General features: G+C 42.2%; 1 protein-coding gene across 3 annotated transcripts in view; it reads right to left on the bottom strand.

Moving 5' to 3' along the window:
- RUFY3 (RUN and FYVE domain containing 3) overlaps positions 1–13871 on the bottom strand; it is a 167020-nt gene that overhangs the window by 2677 nt on the left and 150472 nt on the right. For all 3 annotated transcript variants that reach the window (XM_040327674.1, XM_040327675.1, XM_040327676.1), the window contains exons 14-17: positions 9686–9821; positions 7218–7288; positions 5006–5039; positions 2122–2196 (exon numbers count right to left, since the gene is read on the bottom strand). In XM_040327674.1, coding sequence (XP_040183608.1) covers positions 2122–2196; positions 5006–5039; positions 7218–7288; positions 9686–9821 — 316 coding nt within the window. The remainder of the gene's footprint in view (positions 1–2121; positions 2197–5005; positions 5040–7217; positions 7289–9685; positions 9822–13871) is intronic.

Genomic DNA, 13871 nt, shown 5'->3' with positions numbered 1-13871 from the left:
CAGTGAATTCCCTCACCGAGGATGGCGGCAGAAGCAGCCGAGGACCAAACGATTGCTCAGCCCCGGCTGCCGACATCGCGGGCGCGCTGGACAGGCAAGTGTCCATTTTTTAAAAGTCAGCAGCTGCAGTATTTGTAGCTGCTGGCTTTAAAAAAATACTAAAAAAAATAATAAATAAATAATAATAAATAAAAAATAATAAAATTATACTACAATAATTTACATGATAGTCACAGTAGTGACTGTTGTATAAAATCTGAGTGTATAAAAGACAGTTTAATAAAGAAGGGTTCACATTATCCCCAAAAATGTAATCTTTAATAACCAAAGTTAGCCAATAACGGGTACCACTTAAACTCCAAACTTTCTGCAAGAGGGCAGCACAAAGGCATACAGCGGAACCTTGGTTAGCGAGTAATGCGGTTAATGAGTGTTTTGAAAGACGAGCACCCTTTTTTTTTAAACCTGACTCGGCTTGCGAGTGTTGTCTCACAAAACGAGCGGGATTCAAGTCAATGGGGTGTGCAGTATGGCATCTGGCCAGAGGTGTCGGTGACACCCGTAACGGTGCGGAGCCGCTCAGACATACTTGGAAATACTCGGTTTACCAAGCCTTTCCGAGGGTTTGTGAGTTCAGACGAGCTGTCCCCGAGTATTTCCGAGGCTCTCTGGCGCACCCCCCTGGCCACATGCGGTATTGCATGCAATAGAAGTCAATGCAGAACTAATTTTCTTTGTTTCCATTGACTTCTATGGGGAAACTCGCTTTGATATGCAAGTGCTTTGGTTTACAAGCATTCTCCTGGAATGGATCTTGCTCGAAATCCACGGTTTCACTGTAATCTGCAAAAACCATTAGGGCTTCCTTAGATATTATCACCTTAGTATTGTTCATCTCTTACTTCAATACTAGTGGTTGTAATTGCTGTTCTGGATAACAAATAGCGTGGCTATTTTGAAGTTTGTTATGCAAAAAGTATTAATGTTTACCACAGACAACATTTCAAAATTAAAGATAATGTAGGCCACTGAGGCCGACATACATTAGAAGCATTGTCATGCTGTTCTTGCCACCCACACCAGCTGTTGTCTTCTACTTCATATACCGTACTATAACATAGGTCTCTATTGCAGCAGAGTTAGGATGGCTTTTGGCTGCTATTAATTGACTTTTCAAACATAATTTTTCCTATTTTTCAGCAAAGACTGAATATCAATAAAACACCCACCTTAATGCGAATAGTTTAAGTGTTTTTAACTGCATCCCCCATCCCTTCTCTTATATATAGTCAGAAATATACAGTATGAATTGGTGGCAATGAGTTGCCATGCCCTGTTTAGTTGTTTTTGCCAGAAAATCGCTGTGTTTTTGGCCAGCAGAGGAAAATAAAGCCATCTGTCTGGTTCTTAGCAATCAATCATCTGGAAATTTCTAATTCTAACCTGCACTATAAAAAAAAACAAAAAAGACTTTTGTTGCTCTCTTGAAAATGTTGCTTGTTTGCTTTTGAGCAATTAATGCTGTAACTATAGTGATGGTGTGGTATAAATACATTTACAGATTTATTATCATTAATTGAAAAATATAGTATACAGCAGGGGTCTTCAAACTTTCGAAAACAAAAAGGACCAGTTTACTATCCTTTAGACTTTAGGAGGGCCGGACTGTAGCCATAGTAGAACAGGTCCCGACATCACTGGGAAAAAATAATGTCCCATTATTTGTTTCAGTGAAAGTAATTGTGCCCCATTATTGGTGTAAGTGGGAAGAATTGGGCCCCATCATCGTTGATGTCATTGGGCCCCATTGTTGGTGTCAGTGAGAGGAATTGTGCTCCATTGTTGATGTCATTGGGTCCCATCATTGGCGTAAGTGGGAGGAATTGGGTCCCATCATTGATGCCATTGGACCCCATTGTTGCTATCATTGGGAGGAATTGTGTCCCATCATTGTTGTCATTGGGAGGAAATGTACACCCTTCATTGGTGTCAGTGAGGGGAATTATGCCCCTTTATTGGTATCAGTGGATAAAATGGTGCCCCAAGGGCCAGATAAAAACAAGAACAGGGCTGCCGGGCCGCAGTTTGGAGACGCCTGGTATACAGTATAGAAAAAAGTACCTTAGTAAGCAATATGCTTGATTCCTCTCGGCAAAGCTGGCACATCTGAAGGATCTTCTTTTCACTGTCTTGATCCTGATGAGCAAAATAAATTACATTTTCACATGTCACATCAGAAGACGTTCAAAATGAATGCAATATAACCGAGCTGTCAAAAGAGGTTAGCATTTGTTTACACCAGGTATGAACGCTTGTCATCCCGGTAAGTAGCCGACACGTTATTTTCCCAGTAGAGTCATTCTAGTTTGTTCTGCAATCATGATGGAATTGACTGTCCATTATGAAGGGATCTCACGCTATCTAGATCAAGAAGAATACTGGAACACAACAAAAATTCCCAGGTAAATAGGAACAAAGTAATTTCCTGGGGGAGACATACATGTCCAAGACATAAATAAGAGATGCAAATTATAATAGCGAGTGTCTGCCTGGAGGATGGTGAAGGCACTGAGCACTGTACTGTGGATTCGATTACAGACATTTTTGGTGACTATCTTTTGTTTGCAGACTTCTTGCAACTTCTTTAGACTAGATCATTTGACACTTGTAATGATTACACTGTCAGGTGGCGTTTTTTTACATAGTATCACATTTGTTTTTTTTATTTATGTATTTAATTTGTACCACATAGCTCTGCATTGTGTGACTGGAGCTTTGTATTTACATACCCATGTCTTGTTTTCAAATCGCACCAGTGTGAACCAGGTGCGATTTGACAGGCTTAGCCCTGGTTCAATTTAACATGTCAAATCGGCGGCATTTGCCGGCAATGGCACCGTCCTAAATCGGTGCGACGCCGCATCTGCCGCGCTGCACCGATTTCAAAAAGTAGTTTCTGTACTACTTTTTGCGATCTCAGCCCGCAATTTACTTTGACATCTGTGCAGAATCTCCCTGTGATCGCGGCTGAAATCAGGACTGACAAGCGGGAGTGAAATAGCTCGCACGGCTTCACTCCTGCTGCCCAGTGTGAACCTGGGCTAGATTGAGATGCTTAATGCAGCAGCAATAGTGACAATGCCATTGTATCAGTTTTTTTATTTTCATATATTTATATTATTTCACGCAGTATGGAGTGGGTTTGGGAAATATCCAAGACATACAAGAAACCAGTCTTTACCTACAACATGACTTTTGGGTGGACTTACCATTTAAATTGAAACTCCAGGCAAACGGCTAATTGTATAGCTAAAAAACCTACATATTTAACCGTTTCCCTGGCAAAGCATTTGTTTTATCAAGCCGTTGTACACACATAAAACTTGAACATTCAGAAAGATTGCTCTGCTACATTGTGGTTCAGCATTACTGATCCATGTTTAAATTCCCAGCTCATTGGGCGAACAATCTCGGGGCTCTCATGGTAAGTGGTGGGGGGTTCCAGAGCCACTAACAGTAATAAAACTTGACGTGGTCAAATAATGGTTCAGTACCCCTGAACCCAAAATACAAAATCACCTTGGCATAGTTCCACTTTGGACCTCCTTCTGAGCATTAGCTTTTTTACATCGAGAGACACGGGTTAAAAGCAGTGCTTGCAGCAGAAGACATCCATCACCATAAATGACTATTACCAGTGCATACGTGTAAACAACACAAGTATAGGATATGTGATCCATATCCATGTAAATTATTTGATGTGTAAGCCCTGCACCAACTGATCATGTGAATGTTTACACCCTGAGGGGCTGAGACAGCCATAACTCCAGGCACCTGGCGGACCCGGACTTCCAAAGTCGGGATGACGCGGTTCTTGGACTGATCATGGTGACATCAGCAGAGAGCGGAATTCAGACCGCTCTCTGCGGAAAAAGGGTCACAAAAGTGCAAAACGAATTGTACTCCTGTGACCCATAGGAGAAGCACAGCAGAATGAGCTCAAGCTGGACGTCTCAATTAACCACTTAAGCCCCGGACCATTTCGCTGGCCAAAGACCAGGCCACTTTTTGTGATTCAGCACTGCGCCGCTTTAACCGACAATTGCGCGGTCGTGCGACGTGGCTCCCAAACAAAATTGGCGGCATTTTCTTCCCCACAAATAGAGCTTTCTTTTGGTGGTATTTGATCACCTCTGCAGTTTTTATTTTTTGCGTTATAAACAAAAATAGAGCGACAAATGCTATATTTTTTACTTTTTGCTATAATAAATATCCCCCCAAAAATATATACATTTTTTTTCTCCTCAGTTTAGGCTGATACGTATTCTTCTACATATTTTTGGTAAAAAATAAAGAATAAATCGCAATAAGCGTTTATTGATCGGTTTGCACAAAAGTTATAGCGTCTACAAAATAGGGAATAGTTTTATGGCATTTTTATTATTTTTTATTTTTTTTAACTAGTAATGGAGGCGATCAGTGATTTTTATCATAACTGTGACATTATGGCGGACACTTGATACCATTTTGGGATCATTGTTATTTTTACAGCGATCAGTGCTATAACAATGCACTGATTACTGTAAAAATTACACTGGCAGCGAAGGGGTTAACCTGTAGGCGGCGTTGAAGGGGTTAAGTGTGACCTAGGGAGTGCTTCTAACTGTTAGGGGGCGTGGCTTGCCGTGACACATCACTGATCGCTGTTCCTGATGACAGGGAACAGACGTTCAGTGACATGTTAGGGGAGATGTTGCGTTTACACCGACATCTCCTCGTTCTTCAGCTCTGTGACCCAATCGACCACGCAGCTCACAAATTAAAAGGGACGTATATATACACGCCTATTGGCGCAGCCGTGCCATTCTGTCGACGTAAAAGTGAAGGCAAGGCCACTTTTAAGATCAGCATCAACAAGAATTAGTAACATAATAAACAACAAAGCATAATGCCAGACCATTCTTTATCACATTGCAAAGAAAGCATGGTCCTTTTGCATACACACCTCATTTTCTGGGTTACTGGTATGTGAACTTAATCTGAAAAAAAAAAAGTAAAAAAAAGAGAAATCCATTTATAACTTATGTTAAAAACACAAAATAACTATGTGCTTAAAATAAACTCCAGAAGACTGCCCCACTGCCATTTCTCTGTAGTATTAAAGTTGTACTCCAGCCTAAACATTTTCTTTTAGCTTTGGGAGGAGACGAGAAGAGAAGGGAAAGGATCTCAAACTATTATTTTGCAGCTGACTGCAGAGACTGGATCCTAATTCCAGATATCCATTTTCTGTCCTGTGTGTTAAAAAAAAAAAAAAAAAAAGAAGAAGTGGGGTTATGTGAACACTAAAACACCTGACAAAGAATAGATTACCTTTCCCTTCCAGTCTTGGACTCATCGGGCCATATTCTGAGTAAAGTTACAATGGAGTATCTCAGGATACTCCATCGTATCTCTCTTTTTTGGCCAGTGTATCTATGCGAGTGATTCTTAGAATCATTTTCGCATGGATACACTGAAGATCCGACATGTGTAAGTCACTTACACTGTCGGATCTTAAATTTAATTACTCCGCCGGCCGCTAGGTGGCGTTTACGTTCAGGTCTCATTTGTTTATGCAAATGAGCCTGATACGCCGATTCCCGAACAAATTTGCGTCGCGTAACCGTCGCTTACGTCGTTTACGTAGGCGTAAGGTTACCCCTGCTATATGAGGGGTAACCTTACGCCAGTCCCACGTAGGCCATGTTAAGTATGGCGTCGGGTGCGCGTCGTGTTTTCCCGTCGGGTACGTCGTTTTACTAAGTCGTTCTTGAATACGACTTTACGTTGGCGTCATTGACGTTTTACACCGAGAACTGGAGCATGCACACTGGGCTATTTTAAGCCCGGCGCATGCGCAGTTCGTTAGAATCGGGGGCGCGCTTAATTTAAATAGAAGCCGCCCCCTTGGAGATACGCCGGGCCAAATACACTCTGCCGCCCCAAACTACGGAGCAAGTGTTTGGGGAATACAGCACTTGCTCCTGTAGGTTGGGGCGGCGGAGTGTAAATGGCTTACGCGCCGCCCGCCGGAAATCTACGAGAATATGGCCCATCATCACTAGGGCAGGAAGTGAAGGAAATTCTCTCCAATAGCACCTAAAGCCTCGTATACACGATAGGTTAACCAGAGGACAACGGTCTAAGGGACCGGTATCATAGGTTAACCGATGAAGCTGACCGATGGTCCGTCACACCTACACACCATAGGTTAAATAACCGATCGTGTCAGAACGCGGTGATCTAAAACACAACAACGTGCTGAAAAAAACGAAGTTCAATGCTTCCAAGCATGCGTCGACTTGATTCTGAGCATGCATGGATTTTTAACTGATGGTCGTGCCTACTAACGATCGGTTTTGACCTATCGGTTACCAATCCATAGGTTAATTTTAAAGCAAGTTGGCTTTTTTTTAACCTATGGTTAAATAACCTATGGGACCCACACACGATCGGTTTTGACCGATGAAAACGGTCCTTCAGACCGTTGTCCTCTGGTTAACCTATCGTGTGTACGAAGCCTAATACAGCAAAGGAAATGTCATTGCGTTTCCAAGCCTTCCACACTGTATCCTAAACAAGTAAAAAGCTGTGATTGCCATTCTATTTTTTCTAAAATGATCTAAGGGCCAAGTTTTCTCATCTGCCCATGTCTCCAACCAGAGCAGTGGCCAACAGCAGGGAAACTTTCCGTTCTCTGAAGCTCCCATAGCACTCTATGGTTAGAGATGTTCACAGCGGAGACAACGAGGAGCTATGGTTAGGGTCAGCCAAATGTGTTCTATGGAGAAGTCCATCTCAGAAGCAAGCGAGGGTAGCTACATTGGAACTATGGAGAATGAACATAGCCACCATCTAGCAGGAAGTTGGAACACAGCAGCAAAGAAAATAACTTTGGAGATTTGGAGGTGGTTCAGAACTACTTTTTTGAGATACGAAAATATTCTTAAATACATTTTTTTCTTAAAAAAGGAGTTTAGTGTCCGCTTACCTACACAGTGCATGGGGCTATTTATCAATGAGTAACCTTATTCAGATGCAATCCTCAGCTAAATAGCATTGTGACATACACAATGCTAGGTAGTAGGACTACAATGCAGTACTTTTTATTATAGAACTCCAACAACACATTTTGAACTAAAAAAATCAACAGTTTACCATCTAGTTCAACATACTTGGTATGAGTGGTGCCGTCTGCCTCTTTCACAGCAGGTCTCACATTTTCATCCACTTTATTATGCGACTTCTGTGCAAGCAAATCAATATTATTAGAGCTATATAAAAGCTAAATGCAGAGGTGGAAGAAGCAGAGGACAATAAAACTGAGACATTACTAACACAGTATTATCTTGCTGGAGTTCTCGGCTCATCCACAAATAAGTTGAAATATTATTGTGTCAAAGTTACTCATACCTGTTCTTAACAGAAACAAATCCATGGAATACGGTCACATTGCATTTATTTCTTTGTATTGTATTTCTAATTTAATAAAAAAAAAAAAAAAATGTGCTATGCTTTGCTTATTTTTCTTTATTTGTATATTTTACATTCCTTATTACCTAGGTGTAGCTAGGTATTTTTGCCTGCCTATGATTTTTGCATTCACCCTGTTGGCATACCTTATTTATAATGTGAGCATAAGGGAGTTGAAGGGGGCAATGCAAATAACATTTTAAGCTATATTTCTATTTTGCAGCTTGTTAAATGTCTGGTAAATAGTGAGCAACTATGGTGGGTTCTCCACTGCAATCAGCAGCTACTCATTGATGAAACTCATTAATCTACAAACAACAAATGTTAAAGATTGCAGCCAGTGGTAAAGCAAATGTGACAGATCTGGATTCCCCACCAGAGAACGGGCAATTCAAACGTATAAACCGGTTTCTGCAAACATGCAGGTAACAAATACTAGTTTTTACGAACAGCAAAAGATGTGCAAAGCGTTCAGCAGCAAATAAGTAATTATTCACCTTTTTATAATTATGTACCCTACCCTTTATCATTAAATCACCTTGCGTACTCAAAGCTTCGACAGCCGTTTACATATTCAGCTGAGTACCATGAATTACAGTGGAATTTTGGATTACAAGCATAATTCCAGGAGAATGCTTGTAATTCAAAGAACTCGCATATCAAAGCGAGTTTCCCCATAGAGGGCAATGGAAACGAAAATAATTTGTTCCACGTCGACTTCTATGGCATGCAATACCGCATGTGGCCAGAGGTGGGGGGGGGGCGCTGGAGAAACTCAGAAATACTCAGAGACCGTCCGGCTGCATTCGGAAACCCCCGGAAAGGCTCTGGAACTGAGTATTCGAGCGTTTCCAAATATTTCCGAATGGCTCCGGTGCCCTCCGCACCTCTGGCCAAATTCGGTACTGCACACCGCAGAGGCTGAAATCCTGCTCGCTTTGAGAGACAACACTTACAAACCGAGTCAGGATTTAAAAAAAAATAATTGCTAGTTAACCGCATTACTCGCAATCCGAGGTTCCACATTTTACAGATTTATCCAGCAGTTCATGCAACAGTATTCAGGTTCTTGTTACCATCTAGGCTTCTGCTACAAAATCCATGTACACAGCTGTTTTCCTGTATTTGATAGGTGTTAAGACATACACTTTAGTGTCAAAAGTATTGTGGCGCTTGCCTTTACATGCACATTTGTGAGGTCAGGCACTTATGGATGAGAAGGCCTGGCTTGCAGTCTCTGCTCCAACTCATTCCAAAGGTGTTTTATTGCGGGGGTCCCCAACTGTTTGCAGCAAAGCCTGCACTGTTAGAGGTGCGTCGGCAGGTAAGCAGAGAGATGACATCTCTCACCACAGCTTCCGCCCTCACAGCTGGGGCACTACAATGTTGGCGGTTCGGCGGTTGGGCAGAGAGAGATCATCTCTTAGCGCCTGCCCCGCATCAATGCTGTTCTGTCCTAACTCTGCACCCACCACTTGCATGCCTCTGTGCTCAATGGACCAGTGCTGCCACCAATGCTGTGACAATCCGCATCTGGTGGCAGGCAACATGGCAATCCACATCTGGTGGCAAGTGACAATCCACATCTGGTGGCAGGCAACGTGGCATGTGAGAATCCACATCTGGTGGCAGGCAATGATTGCAATTAAAGTGCTGCATCTAAAGGCAGGAGACGTGGCAAATGACACACTGCATCTGGTGGCAGGCGACATAGCAAGTGACATTCTGCATCTGGTGGCAGGTGCATGGCAAGTGACAAGCTTCATCTGTTTGCAGACGACGTGGCAAGTAACAAGCTGCATCTGAAGGCAGGTGACGTGGCAAGTGACACACTGCATCTGGTGGCTAGTGACAAGCTGTATCTGAAGGCAGGCAACGTGGCAAATGGCAAGCAGCATCTGAAGGTAGGTGACGTGGCAAGTTACATGCTGCTTTAGGTGGCGGGCGACACGCTCAGGGCTCCCACTGATTCTTTATTATGGTGAGTTGAATAATACATTTATATTACAATGTAATATAAGAAATAATGCGCTTCAATCATCCTAACACCATATCAACCATGGTGCCAGGATGATTGAAGCCGTAATACCAGTCATTGTCCACGATACAATGCATACTTTGCCCCCCCATCGCAAGGGATGCACAGAAAAGTCTTAGACCTCCGACTTACCAGTTTTGCTGTATTCTTTTGGAGTAGATGTGGTATTCTTAACGGCGTGTATTTATTTTCAGGGGACTCTTTCTCTTTAGGATTTCCAGAGGAGCTGCGCTTTTTGTCCTTCTTTAGTTCCATTTCATAATGAGAACTAAAAATAAAAACCAAAGAAATGTAGCCAATGAATTGCTAATAAAGCCAGTTTAAATAAAAATGTACTCTGTATATATTACATATGTATACACAGTATAGTTAAGTATCTAATGATTTGGAAAATAAACCACTGTACGATTTTGCAAGACAACCTTGGATGAGACAGCATTACTTAGTATAAGGATTAGGCCAACACCATAAAATCAAACTCACAAGATTTATAAAACTGCCCCTGCTTGCAACTCGAGAATATACACAATGGTTTCCAAACTAATCACCAATTTTTTCCATGACCTTCCTAAACAGTATATGAGCTTTCTTTAACATGAGCTCTTATTGACCTTTGTAGATGGAGGCACTAGGAGTAATTCATGCTCACGAGTTTACAAAAGATAACGTAGAGTAGTTTAAAGTGTATGTCGAGCCACACATTTTTTCCAGTTTTGGATAGAGTAGGGAAGAATTAGAACTCCAGTCAGGTTTTGACTAACTGGGGCTCTGGTAGACAGGTTTACCCTCACCTTATGTCCTGCTGACGACGGTTTCACCAGACAGGAAATGAGGGAAAATCTACAACAGGGGCAATATTATTAATGTGTGTTGTAGCAGTTCCTTAATCTACAAAAGAGAGAAAAGCATTTTTACAAGTCTGTGTTCCTGTTGGAGAGTTAAGCCTAGTACACATTACTATTTTTTTTTCCGTTCATTCCAGTAGGGCTGAATGAAAAAAAAAACTGACAGCTCAGGAGGAGCCGCTGTACTAACCATGATCTCTCCTGCTGCGCTATTGTGTTCTGACAGGAAGATGCACTCCCCGCCAGAACACTCAAGTGAGCGCTCTCAGCCAATGGTGCTAATTGGGAGCCGATCGTCAGACCTTTCGGTCATGCTGGCTTCTGTTGGACTGGCTGCAGTATGCACAGGCCAAATGTCAATAGAAACCGGACGATGCCGCCCAACATTCGGCCCATGTGTACCAGCCTTTTATCCATCTTCTGGTCTATAATTACATAAGAGATTAAAAGGTTAGCAGGGTGCTAACTGCTGGCATAGAGGAGCTGATCTGCAGTAATGAATGCGAAAATGTATTATTCCACAGTACCTGCAGCTACAGAGATCAGTGAAGGTTGTTTACATATTCCTATGGCCCTTTGCAAATGAGGTGTCTATTATGGCTGTTTCAGTGTGCCCGGGAGGAACAGGTGCAGCATCCAGCCTCACTGCCTGAAGCCTGTCAGATAGCTGCTTTCCAGGCATTTGTCCCTGAACGCCCCTGTGCCTCCCGGACAAGCAAAGACTTCAGGATTGCACACACAGAAGCTATACGCACTGTGTGCAAGGGCCTTAGGAATATATAAATACTTGAATAGCCATAGCCTGGACACAATTCTACTTTAAGGCAAATGAGCAATGTGAAGATTCTTACATGTTAAAGCGGAGTTCCACCCAAAAATTGAACTTCTGCTTTTCGGAAACCCCCCCCCCCCCTCCGGTGTCACATTTGGCATCTTTCAGGGGGGAGGGGATGCAGATACCTGTATAATACAGGTATTTGCACACACTTCCGGGGAGAGACTCCACTTACCGCCATCCCCCCGCTGCCTTCTGGGAAACAAACTGGTCCCAGGAGACAGCGGAGACCACTGGGAAAGCGCCTCGCTACTCGCACATGCGCAGTAGGAAACCGGGCAGTGAAGCCACAAGGCTTCACTTCCTGATTCCCTCACCAAGGATTGCGGCGGGGGCAGCAGAGAGATGAGCAATTGCTCGTCTTCTGCTGCCGACATCGCGGGCGAGCTGGACAGGCAAGTGTCCATTTATTAAAAGTCAGCAGCTGCAGTATTTGTAGCTGCTGGTTTTTATTATTATTTTTTTTTTGCGGCACCTCCGCTTTAAGAATTTTGTAAAATATTAAAACTTGTTAAAAACTTGGGCGCCCCAAATGGGCAGGTTCATATGCAGACCTTTATGCTTTAAATGCTTTGTTCAGTGAATTCTGGAAGCAGCGCCGTGGAGTTTTTTTTTCAAATGCATGTTACTATGTTTTTTTATGTTTTTTTTTTTTCCCCCTCAGAGAAGGGATACTTTTGTTGCCTACTCCAGCACGTTAAATATGTGTAAAGTGTCTTTTTAATTTTGTACAACGTATCCCTATTAAAGGAGCGCTGGAGAAAACTGGTGACAGTTTGAAACTTGACTAACTGCACTGCATGAAACTACATTTACTTGATTGGTACCAAAGGAAACAAAGGTGCATCAACTCATGCAGTTTGCAGGTAGTATGAAGTTGCACTAAATGCACCATAACACCAAGCTGTGAATGAATTCTTAGGTATTTACAAGGTTTCGGTTTATAGACTTCTTCACATATTCATGTTTATTTGGCCAAACAAATATGATGATCACATACATTTAATTATTTAAGCAAACTTGATACCTTCCTTGATATGGCAGCAGTATGCCAAGATAGGATATCCTTTACTTCCTAACCAGTTCAATACGTGCAAGCCTCTGAATGGGCCAGGGGAGCATGTCCTTCATTTGTTCCTTAGTAAAACAATGATGCCTTTAGCTGCCATAATTAAAAGTGCCAAGTCTATGCATCAAAGCCAGCTGAGAGATTCCATGCAGAGCAGTTGGTATTCTTACTAAGGCCTTGTGGAATATACCGGTAATCACAATGTAAGCAAAGACACTGTAGTCTAACCTCTGTGGCACATTGTCATTCTCCAAGTGCCATTGATGAGAATGATGAATATTATAACTGAAATGTAATATCTCTTCATTTTAAAATTTGTGGTTGTATTTATATTTAACCAATTAAGCCCTGGACCATTTTGCTGGCCAAAGACCAGAGCACTTTTTGCGATTTGGCACTTTGTCGCTTTAACTGACAATTGCGTGGACGTGCAACGTGGCTCCCAAACAAAATTGGTGTCCTTTTTTCCCACAAATAGAGCTTTCTTTTGGTGGTATTTGATCACCTCTGCGTTTTTAACTTGTTTGCGCTATAAACAAAAATAGAGCAACGATTTTGAAAAAAAATCAATATTTTTTACTTTTTGCTATAATAAATACCGTATTTATCGGCGTATAACACGCACCCTAACTTTAAGAGGGACGTTTCTGGAAAAAAACTTCCACAGCCCCCTGCGTATAACACGCAGGCACAGTTTACATAAAAGTGTAAAAAAGTGAGTGTTATACGCCAATAAATACAGTATCCCCCAAAAAATATATGAAAAAACATTTTTTCCTCAGTTTAGGCCAATACGTATACTTCTACATATTTTTGGTAAAAAAAAACAAAAAAAAACCACTAAGTATTTATTGATTGGTTTGTGCAGTTATAGCGTCTACAAAACAGGGGATAGTTTTATGCCATTTTTATTAATATATTTTTTTTATGGCGGCGATCAGCAATTTTTATCATGACTGCGACATTATGGCGGACACTTTTGACAAATTTTTGGGACCATTGGCATTTTTACAGCGATCAGTGCTATAAAAATGCACGGATTACTGTGAAAATGACAATGGCAGTGAAAAGGGTGGCGCTGAAGGGGTAAAGTGTGTCCTAGGGAGTGATTTTAACTGTAGGAGGGATGGGCTGTGTGTGACACAACACTGATCACCGCTCTCGATTACAGAAGCGTGATCAGTGTCTTGTCACTAGGAAGACTGGGGAAATGCTTGTTTACATCAGCATTTCCCCATTCTTCCTCTCCGTGAAATGATCGTGGGTATACCCGCGGACATCGAGTCCGCGAGACCCACGGAGCTTGCGGTGGGCTCGCATCGACTCCCCGCAGGGATGTAGTCCCAAGGGAGGGGGCAAGCACGCTGACTAACCCCCAGCCAGAACGGCTCGGATGATGGGGGCAAGCTTACTGAGGAGAAACAGGAAGTGAGAAATTCAGACAAAGAAAAAAAACATTTAGAAGGGAAATCGAAGGAAAAGGTAAGTGAACCAACAATGCACTAGCTTAAAGGAACCTATTTAGAAAATAAAAAACTAAACTTTACAATCCCTTTAAGTTTGAACTAA

Source organism: Rana temporaria, chromosome 1, assembly GCF_905171775.1.
Source record: "Rana temporaria chromosome 1, aRanTem1.1, whole genome shotgun sequence".
NCBI lineage: Eukaryota > Metazoa > Chordata > Amphibia > Anura > Ranidae > Rana > Rana temporaria.
This window is presented reverse-complemented; position numbering and strand designations above follow the sequence as displayed.